We start from the raw sequence: 25,921 nt of genomic DNA, 5'->3' as shown, positions 1-25,921 counted from the left end.
GTCAGAGACCAAAGAACTACTGCTTGGTGTCACACACGCCAGTTCAACATGAAAAACGGTGCAAAATGTTTTCATATTGGACGTATTGTTTCAACAATAGCTCACTGTTCAAGGACTAGTTAACACCTGAGACAGGGGAATGCAATTAACCAGCTGGTAAAACAAAAATCCAGCAGTTGGGCCCCAAGGGCAACTGGGCAAATACAACCTGACTATTGAACTGTGTCCAGTTGGCCTGAGGTGAGAACGTTCATGTAGTAATCAGGGTCAAAGAAACAAGAACAAGCCCACATTGTGTGTTGCATTGTATTATAAGTGACTGAACTAAGTGTATTTACTCTACTTATGTACAATTGCAAGGCGTACATATAGTGCATAGAACATTTTGGAGGTAATAAATACACTTTTTACTCCACTGCAATTATTTAAGAGCTAAAGTTACTTTGCAGATTAAAAATCTTAGTAGCACATCTAAAGCTCACTGATTAGCATGTTAAATCTTGTATCAGTATGTGTCAGACTACGGCTGTACTAGCAGTATGTACTGATTTGGCCTTAACAGTGGGACAAATGCAGCTAGCTAGACCGTTATGTTTGATACAGGGGTTTTCCTTACATTTATATTCCTCCTATTGTTTATTTCCACTTTCCGGAAATCTGGCCTGGCATGTCGCAAAATAAATCAATTTTACAGTTTTATACTGCATAATACTATAAAAAGCATGTATTATGTAGTACGTACTGCATACTGAGGTCACCGGTAGAATCTAGTAGGTAGTTCTGAATACAGCCATATGGCTTTGAGTAGTTGACAGCCAACCAGTGGAGATTCGAGGAAGTTACTAAAAAGTAAAGAATCTCAATACTTCTTCCACCACATTGTACAAGGTAGGTTTATTTTACAACAGGCTGTAAAGTGAAATTAAGTTTGTAACTCACTTCTGCTACGTAGCAGACAATATACACAAAAGCAAATGATAAAATGGTAGACAGAAATAAACTATACTCAATGGAGAAGAGCTGAGGATGAAGTCTAATAGCTTGGGGGGAAAAGCTGCTCTGCAGTCTGGTGGTGCGGCAGCAGAAACTTCTATATGTCTTCCCAGGAGGCAGCAGGGTGAACAGGCTGTGGCTGGGTGGGTACTGTCCTTTAGTATCCTTTGGGCTCTGCGTAGGCACCTCACCTCACCGATATCACTGATGCTCAGGAGATGGGTACCGATGATCTTCTGAGCACTTTTAATCACCCGCTGCAGAGCCCTACAGTCCTGGGCCGTGCACATCCCATGCCAGTTAGTCATGTTTTCAGTCAGGATGCTTTTTAGTTGCTCCTCTGTAAAAGTTAACAAGAACTTGGCTCAGCAATTGATATCGTTAGATATTTTAATGTATATTATATTGCATTATTTTCCCCATTTAACTACAAAATAAGAGCCACTCTGATGGAGAGTTAAGGAAGATTGAGACCATTCTCATGTTGATAGGGTAAATGTGAATGTAAGCTAACCAAGCTAAGCAGCCAGCTTTTTGCTAAATTTAGCTTAGCTTAGCATAACGAGAGGAAAAAAAGGAAGGAACAGATAGCCTGATTCTTTCCAAAGGTAACAAACACCGTCTGTTGAACACTGATAGTATTATGTTACTGTTCCTTTAAATAAAGGCTCTCAGTATGTCACAAGCCTTTTTAACATTTATTCCTTAAAACTTACTGGCTGCTATTTAAAAGCTAGTAGGCTACTTATTTATTAGTTATTAGTAACAAGGCTTATTCCCGTTTAACTAGTAACAATTGATTAGATACTGGTACTTAATTTGTAATTACTGGTAACTATTCCATTAGTTAGGCTACTAGGAACTATTTTATTATTTAGATAGACTACTAGTAGCCTACATTTTCACAAGTCATTTTTACTAGTGAATTTAGTTTTCATTAATTAATGACTAGTAAAATGGCTGGTTGATAGCAACATTTCCGTTCTTACTGGTACCCTAAAAAAATGTTGTATCTAAATAATATAGTATCTAAATAATATATACTAGTAAAATGGAAACGGTTACTGGTAACTATTCAATCAGTTCCTAGTAAATAATGAATAGGTGATATCTGAACTGCAAAGCCCCATAGATTTAAATGGCAAAATGTGCAATTAGTTACTAAAAAAGAGTTACTAGTAGCGAAGATTGCAGCACCATGGACTCACTCACAAATCACTTATCAAAACCCATCTTTTTAGATTGACTTATAACATTAAATAATGTTATATTACACCTGCTGCTGTTTGTTGTTTTGTTATTTATATGGTCGCACCACATGTTTTTATCTACTGTTTGTATATTTTATACTATGCTGTTTATGTTTTTAATCGGTTTTAAGTGTACATAACTTCTGCTTTTACATGTAAATTGTCTTTGAGTGTCCTGAAAAGCGCTATAGAAATAAAATGTATTATTATTAGCAGTAGTAGTAGCTGCTAGTAGTAGTAAGTAAAATTTAAGTACAAGTATCTAATCAATTGTTACTAGTAAAACGGGAATAGTTACTAGTGAGAAATAAATAAGTACTATTGTGTAGCTTTTAAATAGCAAGCAGTAGGCCTAAGTTTTGAGAAATAAATGTTAAAACGGCTTGCCATACTCAGTAGGCTACTTCTTCCACCATATTGTTATATATATATATTCTTGCGATTGTAATTCTAAAGAAAATAAGAGCCACTGTTTGATGTACGAGCTATTAAGCTACACACATACATATTTTGTTCCAGTTTCTCTCTTTCCACACTCTACTATACTACATTTCCCATAACGGGTCGTTTTTATTTTTCTTTAAACGGATCCACATTCCAGCGGACCTTTAAACGTCACACGGGGGAGGGCGGTGCTGCGTTCACTGCCCCCTCCCCCAAAACCACGAGGCTCCTGTGTTGACAGGCCAATCACCGCCCGCCCATTCTCAGTCCGGCTTTTCTAGTTCACCACCAGACAAAGCAGCTCGCTCCGTCTTCTCCGTCTGTAACATATATATATATATAAAAAAAAACCCGCCCACCGGTTAAAACCCACAGCCTAAAAGCAGAGCCGGTCCTTCTTACAACCCCCTTTTTTTTTTTCCAAAGCGTTTCATTCTGGCCTTGAATGTGGCTCACAAAGGATTAGCGGCCGTGTGGGAATTCCGCCCTCCAGTCCTTATTTAGCACCGAGCTAACCGGGCGGACCCCGCCTCCCCTTCATTTGTCAACAAAGGGGTTTGACAAGCCCGGAGAAGCCCTGCCCCCATGTTTCCATAAAAGGATGATTTGGCCATACACGGCCAACAATCAAGCCGTGGGTAACCTTTTCCCTTCCCTATCCCCCGTTCATATGGTGCGTTGACTTCCTCCGTCGCCGTTAAAGCGGAGCTATCATGGCGGAGCGCGTACAGCAGCCCCCAGCCAAACGGCTCTGCTGTCGGACGGGCTACAATGCGACGTGTAGACAAGGCCAGCGGGCCGCGGGGGCGCCGTGTGGCGGCTCGGCGTCCAACCAGGGCGAATCGAGCAAAACCCAGAGCCCGGAGACCCTCCTGGACATCGCGGCGAGGAAAGTCGCGGAGAAGTGGCCGTTTCAACGGGTAGAGGAGCGTTTCGAGCGGATTCCGGAGCCAGTCCAGAGACGGATCGTTTACTGGTCTTTCCCGAGGAGCGAGAGGGAGATCTGCATGTACTCGTCGTTCAACACCGGCGGGGAGGAGATCGGAAGTAGCGGGGAGAGCAGCGACGAGACGCGGCTGCCTTTCCGACGGGGCATCGCTCTGCTGGAGAGCGGCTGCGTGGACAACGTACTGCAAGTCGGTGAGTGGTGTGATGGGACCGGGGCACACCGAGTGCAAATACAAGCGCCTCCTGACACATTAATCACACAGAAAAAGAACAACAGCATTGACCTATATTAATGATTAAATGTGAGTGGCTCGTACAATGTAGGTAGATAAAGTGACAACAAAGGGTGAAGCGACAGAGGAGAGGCTACAATGGGGCTTTAAATCTGCTGCTGGGTGCCTGAATGGGAATGTGCGGCTGGGGCATTTAAATCCTGTTTTGCTTGGGGCAGTTTGAATGTGAAATGGAGGGTACAAAGCCTTTAAAAATCCACTAATTGCGTTGAAAATCAAGCTGTGGCTTTAACAAAAAGAGGAATTCCCACATTTCCACATCTCTTGACACCACCAGACTTCAGTGAGACACTTTCGCAGAATAAGTATAAATAACCACTGCTGGTGTCTGCTGCTGGATGTGGAGGCATAAAACAAAGTATGCAAATGTTAGTTAAATTCACCCGTGACACGAAAGTCCCAAAGATTTTTGAAGGTGGTTGTTGGGGGTCAGAACATGGGAGACTACTATCATCAGAAAGCACCTAAAAGTGCTTCACGTGTCCTTAATCCCAATAATAAATTGAATTTATTGAGCTGATAGACTTAAAAAAAACCGCATTTTTGGCGCATTAAAGCAATTTTTTTTGTATTTTGTAATAAAATGTTCTACTTGATGTCTCACACAAGTTCTGCTATTTAGAAACCACTAAAAACAGCATGACCTTTTTTTAAAAAAAAAATCACTTAAAAGATTACATAAACTATTGAGTAATGAGGGAAGTGCTCATGTGTTGGGTTGGGTCTCAACTGACACACATTACATTTGAATGAGTTGCTCTGTGTGGGAAAGTTGAGAAGTTGTATAATAATTGTACATGAAACATCAGCACGTCACAAAGAGTGGTTGATAAATGTGAATTACTAAGTTGGAAAGCAGCCAAACATGCAGTCTCACATGTTGTTATTATTTTTAGATCTAGTGTATCCACGGTGTTATTATCAGTGGGTTGTTTTAGTGCAGAATAACCATTATTAAGTGAGTGTGCTTTCTTTTCAAATGGCAAAAACGAGAATGGAGTTATTGTATGTCAGCTTCTTTAAAACCCACATTTTTTTCCTGAGTGAAACAGGAACAGACACATGTGTGCTGAACTGACAGCTGCTTGTGCCCGACAACTTTATTCCACACACAAACACCAACCAGCGAATCAGAAATATTTGATTTTATTTAGTCATTTATTGTAATTTTCTTACCATTTTTTTTATGTGCTTATATCATGGCCTTCTTTGAGATTTTAATTACTGCAGCATGCATATCAAATGCCCAGCATTCCTATTGTGAGTTTGGCACTTTGTTCCTATTTTCATGTTCATTTGTGTCTTTCAAGCTTCCCGTCACCTCCAAAAGGAAGGCAGACAAAAGCATCTTTTCACTCCCTTGTTAAGTAGAAGAGATTTGGAAGGAGGAAGCGTATTGAGCACAGCGATTCTTTTAAATGGGCCATGATTCACACAAGTCCACAGCCAATTGGTTCAGGGTTGTGTCTTTGTGAGTATCTGTGATCGAAAAGAAGACGACAGAGAGCTCTTTGGCTGTGAGGGAAGCAGACGTGGTGTCGAAATAGCTCATTTTAATGAAGACGAACTTCAGTTCGCAGCCTTTATCATGACATGGTCAGTCTGGAGTCTTTGATTGTGTTGCAGCGTCTGTCACCTGTGAGTTCACCAGCCTCGGGACACCTTCTCAGGGAGCGTTGAGGACTGTAATCCCATTACCCTGCATGGTTAATTTGAATTGTAATGCAATCTGAACACTTGAGTTTCTGCATGAGTCGTCCCTCTTCCCCCACTGCTAAATGCAGGAGGTTCATGTGGGCTTTGTGAGAGGCCACAGGGAATACACGCCAGCCTCTGTCCTGCCAAAATGAGAGGCCTATATATTCCCAGATACTGGGAAATGCTTCTGTAGGGAGGAAACAGAATCTGGGTTGTTATGCCAGAGAGTGAAGGGGCTCGATCTGCATGCTCACAAAGAGGAATAACAGTAGTGCTCATGCACACACACAGGGAGGGTTTCTTTCTTGGCTGATTGCACCCCAGCCTGGAATTTGCTGGAAAAATAGAGGCAAGAAGTGATAAATAAAAGATGTAATCTCCCCATGTGTGGGCCGTACCAGAGGAGGGAGGTTTTCTCGCAGCAGACCTTGAGGAAATGAATTGGCACACATTTGCTGTGGACCCTCGTCCTCCACAACAAACCCTCACTGTTAATCAGGGCAAAGATAAAGGAAGCCATTTTTTCTTACAAGAGTAAATACTGTAGCTTCTCCAGTTTAGACTTGAAGGATACTCCACCTCCCTCCCCAGGTTGTAGCCAATATCATAGTTCGTGGTGATGTTATTGAGCTGCAAGGTGGGCTACACCAAACACCAAATAACACCAAACAAAGTGTGCTCTACTACGCTTAAGGCTGTAGGCAATTTAATACCAAACAATAATAAATACAGAGCTGAAATGAGCAATTTATCGGTTTATGTAGTTTTTGAAGCAAAATGCCAATAATTTAATGGTTCCAGATCTCAAATGTGAGATGGTCCTGCTTTTCCTTGTCTTACGTTATAGTAAATGGAATATTTTTGGATTTTGGACTGTTTATCAAACACACAAAAAGCTATTTTAAGAGATCACCCTGGGATGAGGGGTATTTTGATTTGTCATTTCATAAAACAACAAAAACTCAAACATTAAAGGCAGAAAACAATGCATGCAGTTTTTGCAGTTTAAACTATTGCTGCAGAGCCTATCCAGTAATTAAAACTTCATAAACTGGTAATTTAGTGTTGCTCTGGTTGCCATCAGCAGTTTTATTGCCTAATTGAAAGTGGGAAAGGGAAAGTTAGTCCTTTTGCTCATTAAATTGAAAGACTATTAGTGATTAATACATGAAAGAAGATTAAAATCTGCTTTTTTATAAATTGTGTGATGTTGACTGTAGTGTAATTAAGTGTGTTCAACATAAGCAGAATAAGTTCAAAGTCAAAATTATTAAGATTTCTTTTATATGATCACAAAGAGAAAGATTTTACAGGGTCCAAAACTAGATCTTCACTAAACAAATCCCAGACACACACAGCGTCTTTATTGCGCCCAATTCATCAACCCCCATTATCATTTTAAACTCACAGAGGAAGACGAGCTTCTCTGGTGTGAAGTCATTTTGCTGTGGGTTTCATGCAGAGAAGCAGCTGAGAACATGAAAGCCTTTTGTCTAATTCAGTTTGCACTCAGGGTCATAAAGCAGAAATGCATCCTGTGTGCAGAAACTGTAGCTTCTACTGAGATTTCTAGATTCATTACAGAAGAAAATCCAAAACCAATGAAGCAAAAAAGGAAAAAGATTTACAGGCCATTAAAATGGAGCATGTTATACTTGATTTAATACAATAATAAGACTGTAATACTTAGATTAATGTCATGACATTGTGTAATACTAATAACACGACATAAACACATATCCCAAATAAAACCACTATTTTAAGTACAATTTCTCTAAAACAGCTGGATATAGGGCCTGAATTAAAAGCTTTAGACAGTATCAGTGTCTTTTTGTGGTGCAAAATGTCATTTATCAACTTTTATTGGCATCTGAACAGGTTTCAGTTTATGCACAGATGCAAACAACCTCACTATAAATCTAATAATCTACAGCCGTGTCAGTTTAGCTTGATAGCACGCTCACATTGTCTACTAGCATTTATCTCAAAGTACCGCTGAGGCTGATGGGAACGTATTTAGACATAAAACAAAGTATTGTACAGGTTAAAATAAAATTGACTTGATGATGCCACTAAATTAAACATGATTGGATGAAACATGCACAAACAGAATAAAACAGCAAAAGTTGAAATTGAAGGTAGAGATCTGCTCCGAGATTTGTCTCCGAGATTTGTCGGCGTGTCATCCATGTGCGTATGTGACTTGAGAAAAGACAGAACACGTTAATGCACTTACTACCACTTACTATTACTAAAAACAGCTATGTAGCAATAGCTTACATCTTATATGCAATTACAATATGTTTATTTCTGTTTGAGCTCAGGTCATGCAAGATTTGACAATAGTAAAGGAAATGAGCTAATATTTCCTGGTGCATTCGCTGCCTTAATATAAAGCCAGGCTAGTCCACCGCAATGCTAGAGGCTCTGTGTGGTTGAGCTAAATGTTAAGTAGGTAAAAATAACATTTTGACTTGATGATGGCGCTAGAGTAAAAAAGTCCACCAAAGTAATTAGGATTCATTCACCGGGGAACATGAATGAAACGGCAATCCATGAAATAGATGTTGAGATATTTCAATCTGGACCAAATTCGTGGATCGACACGAGCATGGTTCTCATTAAGACAAAACTCCAGCGTTGTGGTCAACATAAGAGGCTTAACTGCTTATTCATGAACACTTTTGAAATCCAACAATTTTACTTTGATTGTGACACTACTTCAGTTACATCTGAAGTAGCTTCATCTCAGGCCTCGATGAGCCTCTTCGGGACACTGAAGGTTTTAAACATGACGTGGATGTTGAGCGGCCCGTCTCTGCTCATACACGTCAGCGCACGGGGGGTGTTGAGGTATAGGTTTGGGCTGAAGTGCAGGCTTCAGGGACACGTTAAAGTATAGGCTGCAGTGTTTATGTGTATGCTGAGCATGGTTATTTCAGGCGTAGAATCTGCACTGACTTCGTCAAAACAACTTTAAAATGGAGGGGGGATAATTAAAGATGTAAACTAATGGACACCAGACCTCAGTAAGGAAATTCATGGTTTCTATATATGGTGGGAAAACATATGATGTAATGGGGTTGTTACCCAGTTATTAGGTCACATTTAAGCTGCTTGCACTTTAGGTCAAGGAGGTCAAGTTCATACCTTCTCTCTTCGTCTGATCTCTTGTTGAGCTGTGTGAGGTCAAAGGTCATTAAAACATCAATGCTGTTAGTATGCAGTGTTCGTCTTTGATGGGAAAACATGAATCCCACCCTCCATTTATTACTCTTCTTACTCAGCCAGGAATTAAAGTAACTGGGCTGAAACTACCAGTTATTTTCATTTTTTGATTGATTTGCAGATTATTTTCCAGACTGATTGTTTGTTTTGTTCAACCAACAGTCCAAAATAAACAATATTCACTTTACTAATGTGGAAGACTAAGAAAGCCATCAAACATCTGAGAAAGCAAAACCTGTACATTTGTTGAGAGGGACTACGCACATGCGCAGTGTTCGACCTGGAGAAGATCAACTTCCCCTGATAAGGTCACCCAATGTCCTGTCGACCGTGGAGGTGCTGTTGCGGAGGTCTGCCATTTTGTTTTTTAGCTTTAAAGATGACCTGCAGTGTAAATGTTGATTACTAGCTTTCTCAGTGATCAAAGAATGATGTTTGGTTGATCCATTGCTATTTATTCATCTAGAGTGAGGTTTTCAAACTGTAAGGTAACAACAGATGTTTAGTTATTGTAGTTTGACCCACTGATTTGGCTGCTTATCAGCTTTGCCAGCAGTTGGAGCTACATCAGTGGCTGTGACGCACAGCTTGCGGAGGCTACTAAGGTACTTTAAATACTTTAGCATCCAATTGCCACAATTTGCGTTAGCAAGTGTACTCCTTCTTGGAGTTCATTGGGATTAAATGTCAATAAATCCATAAAGACATCATGGACAAAATGTGTTCCTTTTAACTGCAGAAACTGAGAATCATCACGTTTTTAAGTTTTCTTCAGTATCAGAGTAATTTAGTAATAGTTGTCTGTACATCCAGGGGTACATTGCAAACAGGGACTGCTGATAGGTTATTCAGCATACTTTTATAGTGCCAATTTGGCGAAATGTAAATAAATATTGGCTAAAATGCATCTTTTCATTTTTTTTGTTTGTTTGTTTGACTCCCTGACTCTATGACAATGTTAAACTATCTGTTTACAGCCCCCAAAACTACCAAATAATGGGAACTGTAGATCCAAAACTAAGCAATATAATTAAGAATAGTGACAGTGAATAGTAATATGTTTTCATTTTGGGAATGGAAAAATCCTAAAATCCTGTTTAATCCGTTTACAGGGACATTCTGTCTTTTCTGTGTGTGTTAGCACAACCCTGCCAATTAAAACTCATGGTTATTAGTGAGTTTACATCAACATTACTGTCATTTTGTACACTGACGTGCAGAATTTGAGACTGGGTACTCATGTCTGTCACAGGCATGTTGCTTCATAGAATAGAGGGCTGATGGAGAGCGATAGTCTGTTGTCACTGGAGTCTGTGGATTGTGGTCTACCAAGTCTTGTGTATCTATAGTTTTCATCACGTGATATCTAAAAGGGTTTGGTTCTGCTGGCAGAGTGGCGCACTGTCACCACACAGTGAAATCTCTCCAGGTCTCTCTGGTGAACTTCTGTCATCTCTGGAATGAGTTCAGCCAATACTTTGCCGGCTCTGCCCAGAAACGATTTGGCTCGGCGATCATCCGGTGTTACTCCCTCTGCAGTCATCATTACATACTTATGATTTGCAGGGGTGGAAAAAGTACTCAGATCCGTAAGTAAAAGTACAAACTCCACAGTGTAAAAATACTTCATTGCAAGCAAACGTCCTGTTTAAAACACAGAAGTTATACAGAAATATTATAAAAGTATTGTCTGCAAAACTGTACTTAAAGTATCAAAAGTAACTGTATAGTACTGCTACATTATCATGTGTGAGTATTTATCAGACAAAATCTTTATTATTAGCAATATCAATTCTTTTATCCTAGTTTTAGATCACCTCCGACTCCTATTATCTGATATATTATTATTGTAAGAAAATCGATTATAGCCGCTTTAACTAAATCTCTGATATTTTGATACAGTACATATGTTCATACTTATCCACTAAACTCAGCATACTATATCGAATTAAACTTGAGCTTAGCATTTCAAAGCACAAGTTGTGTTATCTCTTATACACACATGCTGATGCATACATAAAGCCTCAGGCCTTCTGTGCACACTGATCACTGGCGGCCGGCTCTCTCATCTGCAATTTTATGAAGAATCAATGAATTGGGGCACGCTTATTGAATGATGCAAAGCTTTGTAAGTACAGTGAGGGAGTGAAAGCACATAGACACACACACACACCACGCTCAGCCTTGCAGGTTGTTGATCAGCATTAATGGTGTATGCATAGCACCTCAATATGCTTCTGCTCTGCAAGATCAATTTTTATTGGAGCTACATCGTGCTCATGCTTTGAAACGAACGCTTGGCTGGGTTTCACAGAGACCAGGCACTGGCAAAACCTGCCATTTTGAGAGATTGTTTCACACTACGGTGGCCACACTTGAATAAAATTAAGACCCAGTCAAAGTGAATATTAACGGAGGAAGTAGATGTTAATGTCCCACAACCGAGCCAGTCTTTGTTTTTCTGTTGTTGCTGGTTGAAGCCTTGGAGTTTTGCCCAGGTATTTTCCAGGTCAGCAGTGTTAGACACCGCGAGGAATGTGGCTACGTTTTTCATTTCACCTTCCACATGGATAGAAGAAGCTCAATCGACACACAGTTGCACACACACACTTTTAAAACACATATTCCAGTGGAGAGTAAGACTAGTAAGGATAAAGCTGGTGTTATTCTGTATTTTTCTTTGTCTACAAATGCCATGAAAAGATCAAAATCTAAAATACCTTTGTCCATCTCTCAAATTTCTGTGACTTCTCCTCCATTGGTTCCTACTGAAGACGTAACGTTACTCAGACAGTAGGAAATAGTGCATTTGTTGGGGACTATTTTCAGCGGCGGATTAATCCACACTTTGTATTTGGGGCAGCAAGACGGTATAATAAATCTAATGGTGTATGTTAGTAGGATCAATTAATTGTTGGTTTTTAATGGGATTTATTAACAACAGGAAAAATATATCAACCTCATTCTTTAAGGCCGAGGTTTGCTAGTAGCTGAAAGTTACTCATAATCTCTCGCCACAGCTGCTCCGGACTGGTTTAGCACTCTTTCCACATCCATCCACGTCTCCCTGATCTGTATTCCTCTGCCGTATCGCTTCATCATTAACCTTCAACTCGAGGGAGAGGAGAGGTGGCGGAGCAGAGAGGTGGGTGGAGGAGGGGTGGAACTAGTTTACCTCCGTCTGCCCTCAGTCGGCTTTAATAAATCCCGTTTTGTTCTCATCTTACTTCTTCTTGGACACCACATAATGCTGCTGCTGCCAACGTAAACAACTGCAACTTACTCTCATTTAAACGTTCAGTTAATCTTCCAATTATTTACTTGATTATTGGTTTGTTCCATAAAATCGTAATGTCAGAAAACTGAAGCTGTCTTCAGATAGCTGGTTGTTTCCAAGAAAAATTATCAGGTTTATGAGCTGCAACAATTGTTCCATTGATCAATTAGTCAATCAACATAAAAAATGAATGATGACGGCAAACTGAATATCTTTGGGGTTTGGACTGTTGGTTGAAATAAACAAGCAATTTGAATACATGTTTTTGAGCTGCGGGATGTTATAATGGTCATTTTTCACTACTTTCTCAAGTTTGATTGACAAAACGATTAATCGATCAATCCAGAAAGTAATCAGCACAGTAATCAATAATAGAAATCATCGTTAGTTGCAGCCCTGTTCAGGTTTACTGTCATAGTCTGAAGTCGGGGAATACGTTTTTTTTTCTTGAAAAATTACTTAAATGATTATGAAAACAGCAGCTGGATATTTTTCTGTTGATCAACTAATTGATTAATTGCCTTATACATTTGCCTCTCGGAGGGCGGCACGGCGGTCACAGCAAGAAGGTCGTGGGTTCAAACCCCGGTTGCCCCGACCTTTCTGTGTGGCGTTTGCATGTTCTCCCCGTGTCTGCGTGGGTTCTCTCCGGGTGGCTTCCTCCCACCATCCAAACACATGCAGGCTAGGTTAATTGGTGTCTCTAAAATTGACCTTAGGTTGTTTGTCTATGTGTGGCCCTGCGATGGAATGGCGACCTGTCCAGGGTGTACCCCGCCTTTCGCCCGATGTCAGCTGGGATTGGCTCCAGCCCCCTGTACGCAGGATAAGCGGTTGACGATGGATGGATGGATTTGCCTCTCAGTTTGTTGAACACATTGGAGTGGCCTCTTATTCTTGGGTGCGTCTGGGGAGTTTTATTCAATCCTCAGTCAAAGCCTGCCGCTGTCCTCGCCTCATGGGAACCCCAGGCCTCATGGGTTGGTCTCCGAAGAGGACCTTTGGACCTCCGCAGCTCTGCAACTAGAGCAACGCTTCAGTTAATCAAACAGGTGAAGTGCTTCGAGCGTTTCAAACATATTAGCGCTGCTCTTGATTTTTTGAGGTCCCCAAACGCCGCGTTCTTGATCTTTTCAATTCTCATGAAAAAAGAGGATGGATATAAAAATAACTGAGTGTTTGCTGGGAGCCTGTGTTGAGAAGCACAAGCTTTTGTCTTTGTAGAGCAGGCGGCTCACCTCTCTCAGCCTGAGTGTAAATCTGAAACTACTTATGAGCACTGCTTACCTTTTAATGGGAACTTAAAGGTGTCATCCATCAGAGGCTGTTACCTTAGCTCACAGCCACAGCATGCTTAATGAAGACTGATGGTCGTCTTCTCCTCAGACCAGAGAAACATCATAGCAGTTAGTTATTTGAATAAAGTAAAATTATTTTTTATAGAGGATATAAATCCTGGATGTGTGTTTGTTTTGACCATTTAGTCAAAATTCTAATTACCAATCTCAATACATTTAAACCTGCAATATCTGATTTTTAAGTTGATATGTGTGTGTATATACACACACTTTGAGCTGATTAGGAGCAACATTATAGTTTTATTGTATGTGTGTCTGCTGTTTGCTACTGAGCACGTATCGTACAGTGCTTCATGGTGTTGGTCCCATCTGTGATTTGAGCACGCCACACGTTACTCCTTGATTCACAGAATGAATAATAATCACGGAATAACGAATGAGTGCTGAGGTTACAGGACTACCTGTTGCTGCTGTTGCTGTGAGTTTTCACGGTCTGGTTATTTGCAGCTGGACACATGAAAGAGAGACAGCTAACAGTGGCTGCACCCCTTTATATAATGCAGGCAAACGCAACACTGGGTGTGTGAGAGCTGCTGATGACTCAGCTATTGCTGAAATAATCAATACTAACGTTAGCAAGCTAGACTAACAGTGAGCCTAGCTCGCTAGCTCAACCCATTTCCAGGTGACAGCCAAACATTAGAGCATGCCATCACCGCAGCTGGACCCATGAGAGACAGATCGCTAACGCTAGCTAGCTCTGCCCTTTTCTATACAAACAAACACTGATTGACCTTAATAGCACAGTGGGTTCTCCCAAATGAGGGACCGGTATATAACACTATATCACTATGGAAAAAGACCCTCAGATGACACTGCCATGGGAATCCCCTCCTCCCCCAGAGGCATACAGCTTCGACTCTGTTTCCACAAATCTATCCAAATAAGTTTCTCCTTCAAAAAAAGAAAATTGTGCACAATAGATCAGTTCTTCTCTAAATCTTTCACGTCAAGGACGCCTGATCTGACACAAATGAGTCCACAGACGCCCATTTGATAAGATTTTGTCCCAGGATCGCCCATCTGATAGGATTTTTTGCTTTTAGATGTTTTATTACAGAAAGTATATGAAACCCATGACTAAAATATTCATACTTTCATTGTGTTACTTATGGATGGAATTATAGTGAAAATAAATTCACCTTTCTGCCGGGGACCCCCTGGAGTCCTCTCAAGGACCCCTTGGTGGTACCCGGGCCCCACTTTGAGTACCACGGCAATAGATGCAGTATGATTTTAGTTTCTATATTTCCTTAAACAAAAAGAAGTGTGGAGGATTCAAATTTAAGTTTGACTTTAAATACATATCAGATCCCTCCTGCATGTGAACCTGCTCTGCCAGAAAACTCCCCTGCCATCTGCTCCCAGTATCTATACGCCTGTGCTTGTCAAGCCCATGGAGAGAAATCATCATAGCGTTTGCTTAGCCAAATTTACCAAGTGCCCAGACTGCGTGTCACATAATGTAAACACATTCACTGTGAGACGACACATGCAATGTTGTCACGGGACCAATAACCATTCACTTCCTGCCTTCACATGGGGATCTCCTGTCGGGTTTCAGTTTATTATTCTGCCTCTTTCTATGCTCCACTTTTGCACCCACGTCTGTATCTGTAATAATAAGCAAATGATCTAGTTCACCTGGTCCTACTGTAGCTGCAGGCCTTTCTCCAACCTTCAGCATAGCTCCCTGACTCATACATGTGTCGCTGCTTTCGGATGGGTGTCTTGAAGCTTCAGCAGGTACAGCGTGTTGAAATTAAGACAAGCTAAACCAGCACCTTTTTATCACGTATCTATTGTTTAAACACTTCCAGCCAAACTGTCGCCACACGTGAAAGATTCCTCAGTTTCCCCATGATGGTATGGTTTCATCAGTGATACGTTTTTTACATTTGAAACCAGCATTTATGTGACAAACAAAATAACCTTAAGCTCTATGATGTGATGTTTCTTACAAAAATGCACCTCGGGGGTTGTAGGTACCTTCTCTGATGTTTTTATGTATAAAAAAACTTCTCGCCTTCCACATCCAGAGAAGACTATATGTATGAAATCAGTGGAGTTTAATGGAGAAAATAATCAGCCGATACTCTCACACACATGCACACTCACACACTTCAGGGAACACACAAGCTCCCACAAGCCCTGCTAACCCAACAAGTATGTTTCCGCACAAACAGGGTATGCCTGGCATGCGCCTACAAGTTGAGTCATTGTTTTCATCTGTTAAAGATGAGTAATGTCAGTACGTGTGATGGAAACGGGATGCATTTGAAAAGTGTATCGACTGGGCTTTAATGCAGTTTGTGGCAGGGAGGGGCCGTGAGAGAAGTGGATGGTTAACCGAGGATGATCAGATGAATGTGCATTGAGGCTGCATCATGTGCAGTTTAAAATTAAGGGAGTAGAAAACGCTCTGCATGAAGGAAGTTTCAAGTCCTGCATTCAAACTCCTACTAATGTGAAACAACTAAAGTATTATCAGCAAAATGTATTTAAACTATCAAAAGTAAAGTACTCATTCTGTTGAATAAAATGGCTGTGGTTAATATATTCTCGAAAAAGCTATATTTAGAGCAGCATTTTAGTGTCGTAGCTGCTCAAAGTGGAGCTATCTTGAACTACTTTAGATACAGTTAACTAGTTTTAACTTATACTGTTAACTAGCTTAACCTACTTTACACAAAGTTAGCTAGTTTTAACTACTGTATATATAGTTAGCTAGTTTTAACTACTTTTTATAGTTAACAGTATAAGTTAAAACCAGCTAACTAGCTTGAACTACTTTATATTCATTTAGCTAGTTTTAACTACTTCATACAGTCAGCTAGTTTTATCCACTTTATATACAGTTAGCTTGTTTAAAATACTTTATATACAGTTAGCTTGTTTAAAATACTTTACAGTTAGCTTGAGTACATCTACTTAGTGACTCTCCACCACTGACAGACTTTTGTATGCCACCATAGTGAGAAAGGAAGATTAATATCTGTAAGTTTGAGCAGCAAGTTGGTATAAACACGATCATCACTCTGTTTTGTGTGTGTGAAGCACTCAGTCACACAGAGGATGTGTACAAACTGCGAGGTGACATGACGAATCACATCGCAGCTGAACAGGAAGGCAGCTCCAGCTGGTAAATGAGATGCAGTGAGGAGAAGAGCTGGTTGGTTGTAGGCGCTCAAACAGGAACAGACAGATAACGTGAGACAACAGAAACCAAAATAACTGCAAACAAGAAAGAGCAGGTTGATTATGAGGAAGGTTGAACAAGGATTGTGGTGTTTATCTTCCAGTCCAGTCACGCCTGCTGTTCCAGCAAAGCGGTTCTTTCACCTGAAATGTTGAGCAAGCTATGTTGTCTGTTTAGCCCAAATAGAAAGGAGGTTGTGGGTGTGTAATTCTGGTTTGATGCACTGCCATGATATGGCGTGGCCTGCATCCTGTTTTGACAGTGAGGGGCCCCTCCTTCTCTGTGACGCTGTAGGAAAGTATTCCTTTTGCCTTACAGACAAGCCGCTGTGACATTACGCTGACAGTTTAACGGTTGCTCTCGGTTGGCTACAGACAAAGACAAGCCCAGATAATGTTGTTGGGCTAGCTGTTCAGCGCACACACACAAAATATATACAGCAGGTACATACACACTCATTGCTGATGATTGGACAAGAGCCAGGATTTAGAGTCCTTAAGAACAAACCTGCAAAAGTGCAGCTTATTCACAGTAAGCTCAGTCATGATTAGAGCTACAAAGATTAGTCGATTTAATCATTAATTGAAAGTTGTTTAAGCACAAAATGCTAAATATGCTGTATATATTGAGTATATCTTACTTTATGCTACTTTCCACTCCACTACATGTATATGACAGCTATCGTTACTAGCTACTTCAAAGCAGAGCTGCTGAGTAGTCAATAATTCATCGTAAGAAAATTTATGGGCTACTTTGCGATTCAAGCGTTTTCAAATGAGAGTATTTCCAACATTTCTTTGTTATATTAAAATATAATATTTTGGTTAATCGGACAAATTGAGAAATTTAATGCTGTTGCCATGTGCCATTGGATATTTATACACTAAACCATTAATCAGGAAAATAATCAGGCGCTTCATTAATCATGAAATGTTAGTAGCTGCTCTAACAAATCAACAACAAATCAATCCTTTAACTTTGTTTGAAGAAATAAATTAATTGGATTATAACTGACGGGGTCATTTTAGCCTTATAACATCTGGTTTAGAAGAATAGAAGAACCCAGGACTTAATAAGTCACTCAGATGCTCTGAGTTATAATTTACTTTAATGCAACAACATGAAAGAAGTGTACTCTTTTGGTTCTTACTTTATCACATCTCGGTTCTCACTTTTATATATGTAAACATGCAAATGTAGTGTGTGAATGTGGAAATATGAAAACACACTTACTGGAAAGGGTTAGCCTAGTCAGATCAGTTTGGTTTTTAACACCACAACTTCTGTAACGTCATTTTTACCGTATGTGGCTTTGCTTCAATAGCTGGGTACAAATGTTTCTAAAATGTGAAAAACAGTGAACGTAGTTTTTGTGGCAAGTTTGATGATGTTCACATGTGATTTTAAAATTTCTTATAATCTGCCATCCTCCCTGTAAGATGCTTAAACTGCAGTTTCACCACTTCACCCACATACCACCACACACACACACACACACACACACACACACACACACACACCACACACTGGTGTTACCCGGCTGCTTGTGACCTCAAGGAAGCAACTGTTCAGAGGTCAAAGGGCCACACTGGTGCTCGTGAGGAGCAGCTCTTGCTGGCTTGTACTGCAAGTCCACAGCAGGTGTGTTTGTTTGGACAGATGCGGAATAGCAGACTGGACTTTGCTTCTATCCTGAAGAGTTTTTCTTCCTGGTTGTTTTGTGTTATTTCGAATGACGTGTCACTACATCGTAGGTTCAGTTAACATTTTATAGCTCTTCCCACACATTATATGGCCTTTACAAGATAGGATACAATAATCAAAAGTGATGGTTGCATATTTAAACCCACGATGACGAACTTGTTAGCAAACAGATACTTATTTACACATCCAGCAATTGCAGAGAAACATTATCATTCATGTTTGTGTCCACCCGGAGAAGGTAAATCCAGGATTCTCTCTTTTATATCTGTTTTTGCGCTTCAGCAGCACCTGAGGGAAATATCTGGCTCTTCAGCTGCTAAATGCTCCACTGTGTTCAACTGTGTCTGTCTTTAGTAGTGAGTCAGGTAGAGTACAGTGGCTTTTTTCTCTACTCTAAAAAAACAGCTGTCTACTGCGATGCTACGAGAGCGGCGAGAGTTAGTAAAGTTGTGGACCCGACAGCTAAAAGATGAGCTGAAAGTCATATAAAGCCTCGTAAAGCAGAGCGGCGCTCATCTGATAATTCTCTGTAGGTTTATTACTACAAGCGGCACATTTGATATGTTGTTGTTATCAAAATATTGATCATAAATGCTTTAAGATTCTTATTTTCCAAAGCACACTCTAGACAGAGCACACTGCAAGTACTTTTTGATTTATTTTCTACATTCCAGGCGGACACTAGTTTCCATTAATTTCACTGCAGAGACTTGAGAGTAATCCATCACAGGGAACATTTCAAAACACACTATAATCTGATACTATATTATTCTGAAATTGGCCATTTTGCATAATAAGTGATGCTAATATTTATGTACTTTCGATAGCATTACGTTTAAGTATTTCTACACTGCGATACTGATATTTTTACTTGAGTAAAAGATCTGAGTACTTCTCCCACCCAACATGTAATCTGAATTTCACTGTGGCAGAAGAGACAAGCTCAGGAGATGGTGAGATCTCATCCAGTGGAAGGAAATGGTGACGTTAAAGGGGGAAACAAAATGCAGAAACAGCTGGAGTTGCACCACCACACTCCCACAGGAGCAGAAGCAGTGTTCAGGTTGCTCTGAGTTAATTTCACTCAGAGACCCAACGTTTCCCAACGCGTTTGTTCCCACAGATTTCTAGCGCTCTGAGTGTACTCCTCCCATTGGCCTTTTGTTGGCCTGCTTCACTCATGTGCTGCCTATTCCCACATCCAGTTTTTCCTTTACTTTCTGGTTATTTTTATCAGTATCCTAGCTGATGTGATCAAAGACGTGATGTTAATAATTTAGAGGATTGAGCATAGTTTCACATTTGTTTACTTATTTTTTATTCAGTTCCCGTGAAAGCTACAAAATAAATCAAAGGCACTTAATATAATCTTCAATTAATCACATCTGTGGAGCTGTTTAAAGGAATGATTCAACAAATATTTGCTTTCTTGCCAGGAGTCGGATAATGAGATTGATACAACTGGCAAGTCTGTCTATTAAATATGAGGCTTGAACCAGGAGAAAGTTATCTTAGCTTTGCATAAAGACTGGAAGCAGGGGACAGCTTCCCTGGCAGCAAGTCACTGCCTCCGGACAAGAAATAATCTGGCATATAATCCCTTCAAAACCATGTTTTTACACTTTGGTTTTTGTACAGATTAAACAAACGAGATAGCTTGTGCTGGTTGGTAGATTTTGTTACCTTTGGACAGAGCCAGGCTAGCTCTGTCACCGTTCCAGTATTCATGCTAAGCTAAGCTAACTGTTTTCCGACCCTAGCTTTATATTTACCGTATAGTCATGAGCGTTTTATTAATTCTCTCAATCTAACTCTCTGAGAAGAAAGCAAATAAGTGCATTTCTGCCTCCTGCTTTCAGCTTCATATCTAAGTTACAAACATGAAACTAGTATCGATATTCATCGATATTCCTTTCATGTACATGATGGCAAACACAGCTCACGTCTTGAAAAGAAAACAACATTTAATAAACTTCAATCACATCAACATGTAAGCAAACACTAAAAGCTTTTATTTGATTTTATTCATGTCTTCATGGGATTCCTGTGCTCATTAGCAGCAGCAGCAGGGCAGCTCTGCAAGGATCTCTGTGGAAATCGAGCTGTATCTCAGGAGTGGGAACAAATGCATTTGGAGAAGAGAGGCACTGGCTGGTCTGCTGATGGTCCTCAGAGGCTAAACAAATGACTTTCTCTGAGCACGTCGGGAACAGACAGCACTCAAACAAATGCTTTTAAATGGGGAAAGACAGGGAGGAGAAAATCCTCTTCTGTCCCTTTAGAAGCTTGTTGTCAAACCTCTGATGGCTGTTATTTATCTTAGCAAGGACAAACTGACGTAAATATGCTGGTGAGATTGCATGTGTTTGTCTGTCCATGATCCTCCATGGAGAAGCCGGTTTCATCAGGGAGCTGAATGTGAACTGGTGGTTGTTTTCTGTCACTCCATCATTAACATGCACTGTACCCCTATGTGTTTGTGCACGTGTACATGTATGATTGTACCTTCTAACTAAGTATATTTATTCAAGTACATACTTGTATTTTTACAGTATTTCCATTTTGTGCTACTTTATAGTTCTGCTGCACTACAGCTCAGAGGGAAATACTATACTTTTTACTAAGACTTTACGTACAGAACATATGCTGACTTTATAAAACATGAAAATAATGCAATATATGTTTTGCATAAAAAATATTAAACTACCAAAAATGTATAGAAAAAGAGCTCCAGCATATCAACAACAGTGAAAAACAGTAATATAATATATAACAGTAAAATACTTGCGGGGTAGTTTTTCCATATTATGAGTTCTTTTACTTTTTATAATTAAAGTATTCAGCTTCGGATAATAATTACGTACTATAAGGACTGCAAGTAATGATTATTTTTATTGTCAATTCATCTGTCAATTAATTTCTCAATTAATCGATTAGTTGTTTGGTCTATAAACCGACACAAACCGATTATCAAAATAGTCGGCGATTAATTTAACAGTTGGCAACTAATATTTTATTCAATTAAACAAACAAGCTGCTGTCTGTGCTAGTTGTTTTTTAAATTTGGGAGTACGCACCACTAAAGCAGAGAACTGACGCAATAGAAGTCCCCGCTTAATAACACGTTGAGGTCATATGTTGAAGAGGGTCCCTGTGTCAAAAGACATCCTTTAATTGAATTGTTAAAATTACCACACATCCAACCCGGGGCCAGGTAGTATTCCAGCATAGGAAAACCGGACCCATCGTACACAAAGTGTGAGGAACAGGAGGGTTAAAAGGGGCCCAGCACCTAAATTTGCCCCCCAAGTAGATTTATTTGGCCATACTATTAAACTGTAATTTTGAATATTTCACTCATACAATTCTAGATCTATTTGTGAAAAGAGAATAGAAAAGCCTGTCTTAACACCGTATAACAAATTATAACTTTATGGAAGGATTTATTGCAGGCCTGTTGTATTCATCTGTAATTAGTTTTAGCTATTTGTAACTAAGAAACTGACAATTTATAGAACATCAGCCATCAACAGCCATCTCCACAACAAAACAGTCCACAAATAAAGGAAGAAACAATAATTTTTTAGAATTTAAAGCATTTTAATTGATGCAAAATATACTTTTGATCACAGTTAACTTCTGTCAGCTGCAGGAAGTTTACAGGAAATTAATGGACAACTATTTTGATAATAATTTAAATTTTTTTTATTATTATTAGCTTGTTCCAGCTTTTCAAATGTGAGGACCTGTGTATTTATTTCATATTCTATGATAGTGAACTGAATATCTTTGATGTTTAGGACTGTTTGTTGGATTAAACAAGACGTTTGATGACGTCACTTTGGGTTGTAAGAAATTATATATTGTATACACTATTTTTGGACATATTATAAACCACACCATTAGCCACATAACCCAGAATATAACTCCCAGATGAATCAACAATAAATGAAGAATAGTATAGTCCTAGACTTGCATTATAATTATAATTTCCATCTCGCATTACATGCGAGCAGCGGTGAGTGTAGCATCTCTGAGTGCTTTGATGGTTGCTTTAGTAATTGATTACTGTTCGGCCGCCACTATCTGCTCAGATAAGAGAGCAACTGAGGTTTCTACAAGCTGGCAGAGTCATTCTATTAGCGCATCAGCTCCTTTTCAAGGAGTTTCCAGTTTCTTCCCGGTGCTCGCTGCCGGCCAGACTGAATGGCAGCAATTAGACACAAATTTCAGCTGAGGTCCCATTTTTTTATTGGACGGCAAAATGGGAGCCATAAACCAGCGGCTTCGGCTGTATCTGCTGGAGGAGTCGTTTTCTTGTCTGAGTGACGAGACCGTTTGCAATTTCGCATGTGTTGTAAAGGCGCCCTCTTGTTTTTCTGACAGAGCTGAGGAATTTCAGTCCACTTGGTCGAGGAGGACTCTTTCCTCCTCGTAGTATTTCAGTGCAGTTTGCTATTTCTAGGGTTCTGTCTCAAAAGCAGGAGATTGGATTAGACAAAGTAGCAGATGACTGGCTGAAATACTTAGCGTCAGGTGTAGTAAGGGCCACGGGTGGTGTCTGTGTGAGAGCCCAACCATGTACACACACACACACACACACACACACACACACACACACACACACACACACACACACAAATAGCATTGATTAGTATGTTCGTACTATAAGAAGCCGTGGGCGATAGCTTAAGAGGGACACAGATTGACCCAGTTAACTCAAATCCTCATTGACCTCATTTTGAGCTTGCATGGAGGTGCATCCCCCCGTCTCCTTAGCACATTACCTTGTTAGCTGCTGGCTCTCCCAAGTGACCTTCTGCTAAGCCCTGCCCCCTTGGTTTACGACGGTTACAGTGGCAGACTTACCACTCTAGCATTTACCATAAGCTAATTAAGCTAATGTTAGCTCTATGAATTGTTTGAAAAAGGTCCAGGTCATGTTGAATGTAGAACACATTTCTTTTCTTGCTGTGTTTTTGGCTGCTTATCTTACATACTTTACATACAAGCCAGGCCGAGGCTTCATTGTTCTTTTTTTTAGTTTTGATCGTTACAAGAGAAAGGACTTTTAGGATGTGGACTAACCAGTGTTAATATATTGCTCGGGGAGGATGTCTGAAAACGATTCTGGCTGGTTGGCCTGGTATAGTGTAAGCTTCCCCAAATCTAATAGAGATCAGAACAGAGCCGCTAACGTTAGCCTGATATATTAGCATCCAGGACTAGCTTCCACACAGTTTAATGTGCTAGTCCTGAACAGGGCTAATGGTTGGCAAACGATCAGTTGGCTACCTGGCTAACCTCCTTATTGAGTTTTTTACATAATTTGATCGATGATCCACTAAATGTTCTCTTCAAATGTTAAAGTGTAACGGGACGCTGATCTGAAACTAGTCTTTAAGGAGAGCTGGTAATCAGTGCACTGTGAGTATTGATTGGTTGTTTACTTCTCCTTCCTACAGCCCCAGAGGTGCCTCTGCATCACCACGGGTGAGAGATTAGGTTCCCCATTGTCACCAGAAGTACACTCACTCACTCACACACACACCTTTGCTGAGAAGCTCTCACTTACGCCTGACTGGTTAGCTTTGGAGGCCGAGCTGACTGAATGGTTGGTTGACTGGGATGTGTGTAGCAGGGTGGGCGGAAGGGGGGTCGTGTTAAATGAAGGCTTTGGCCACACAGCTGAGAGTGACCCCCTGCAGCCACAGTTTCAGTGGGCGACGTTGTACACAGCCTCCAGCATGATGGTCTCCTCAGGCTGAACTCTGCTGGGAGCTGAGCCACTGCTCTTTCACAGGCTAACGTCCTGGCCTTGTTTTTCCCCTCCTCACTGAGACATCCTCTCTGAATCCTACAGAGACTGCTCTGTAGGCTTAAGTCTCTCTTACCTCAGGCTTAATTGGGAGTGAAGTGTTAAATCTCGGTTTCCAGGCGAGTGTATTCAGGGTTTCTGCGAGTCTTTGACAGTCTGAACAAGCATTGAATGCAGCTTTGTCAAAAAGGTCTTAAGACGGACTTTTCTTGGAAGGTATTAAAAAAACTCTTAAATAATTTATAAATATCTTAAATATTTTCTCTTGCCTACCATAAATAGCAATGTTTTCATATCCGATTGCAGCCTACGGGGAGATGTTATATGATGTTAACTAAAAGTGGGGTTGTTATGACAGCAGATTGTGCTGCAGGAGGCTGTTTAATCCTTTTTTGTGGAGTTTCAGTCTGCACCAACAGACCTGCAGCAAATACTGGAGCTACAGTAGCTCTAAAAACTCATTGCATAAACGTATCTGTTATCATTTTCTATTGTTTAATCCATCAATCCATCCATGTTCTGTCACTCAACTCGGTCCTGGAAATACTCCATTTTGAGTTTGATGAAAAGATTGTGTCTGTACGGCCGTTTAGCTTAGCTTAGCACAAGGACTTGAAACAAGGAAACAACTAAAGGAACAAAATCTACCTTCTGGTTCCTCTAAAACTTCAGTAATTTTTTTTCTTTAATCTGTACAAAAAGGACGAATAAAGACGACCAGTTATGGCTTTATTGGGGGTTATGTGTCAGATTATTTCTTGGCCAGATGCAGTGATTTCCTTCCAGGCTTGCTGTTTTCCCCCTGTTACAAGTCTTTATGCTAAGCTAAGCCAGCCATCTCCTGGTTAACCCTTGAGAGTGGTGTCTCAGGCCCCATCCACACTACTCTGTTTCAGTTTACAAACGGAGAATTAAAACGAATACGATCTCCGTCCACACCAGCGTTTTAGCTGCGTATCAGAGTTGATCTCCGTCTATACTAAAACGACTGAAAATGCATCTATTGGCCGTTCAGGTACACTTGGCATGCATGAGCCGGTGTAAACAAGAAGCAGATGGTCTATTCCGTAGTTACAGAACATTTGGCGAAAGAATATACGAAAGAAATACAGATGAAGAATCAGACCAGATTGTTTTTGCATGCACCAATAACAAGCTGGGACTGTTACTGAATGTAACACGGGACTGTGGTGGCAGAACAGACAGGGAGTCGTTGCAAAGTAAACGGCGTAGCCTAGTAGTAGTGTACGCAGATAGGCCTGAGTGTTATTTGCACGGTATAGAATATTTTAATAAAAATACCAACTCAAAACTCTGTCAGTAGCATTGTGTTTCTGCTTTGCATGACTGAATAAGAGAGCTGAGCGTGACCATCTGCGTCATCGTTTCTAAAGTCCTCCGTTTTTGCCCGTTTTCAAACTTGTGTGTTTTACGTCTTCTTTTTCGGCGTTTTGGTCTGAGCGGGAGGTGCAAACGTAGCAAAAGGTCTCCGTTTTAATTCAAAAACGCATTAGTGTGGATGGGGCCTCAGTGGTGTCTTTTCATCTAACTCATGCCAAGTAAATAGCAAATATTTCCCAAAATGTTAAACAGAAATGCTTGGACGTGCTTCAGAAATGGGACACCATCCCATCTCCATTAGTTGTTCATCATACTTTAACACTTTGGCCGGTAGGAGCGTTAAACAGGAATGAAAATGCGTCCTGTGTAT

General features: G+C 40.4%; 1 protein-coding gene across 1 annotated transcript in view; it reads left to right on the top strand.

Moving 5' to 3' along the window:
• The first annotated feature begins 3,310 nt into the window (after positions 1–3,310).
• zswim6 (zinc finger, SWIM-type containing 6) overlaps positions 3,311–25,921 on the top strand; it is a 49,983-nt gene continuing 27,372 nt past the window's right edge. Inside the window, exon 1 of the mRNA XM_038734037.1 lies at positions 3,311–3,827. Within this exon, the coding sequence (XP_038589965.1) occupies positions 3,401–3,827 (427 nt within the window). The 5' untranslated portion in view covers positions 3,311–3,400. The remainder of the gene's footprint in view (positions 3,828–25,921) is intronic.

The sequence above is a fragment of the Micropterus salmoides genome, unplaced genomic scaffold (assembly GCF_014851395.1).
Source record: "Micropterus salmoides isolate LMB-PRFRI ecotype aquatic unplaced genomic scaffold, ASM1485139v1 Ms_hic_scaffold_20, whole genome shotgun sequence".
NCBI classification, from domain to species: Eukaryota; Metazoa; Chordata; class Actinopteri; order Centrarchiformes; family Centrarchidae; genus Micropterus; species Micropterus salmoides.
The sequence above is the reverse complement of the archived record's forward strand: the minus strand, read 5'-3'. Positions and strand labels throughout refer to the sequence as shown.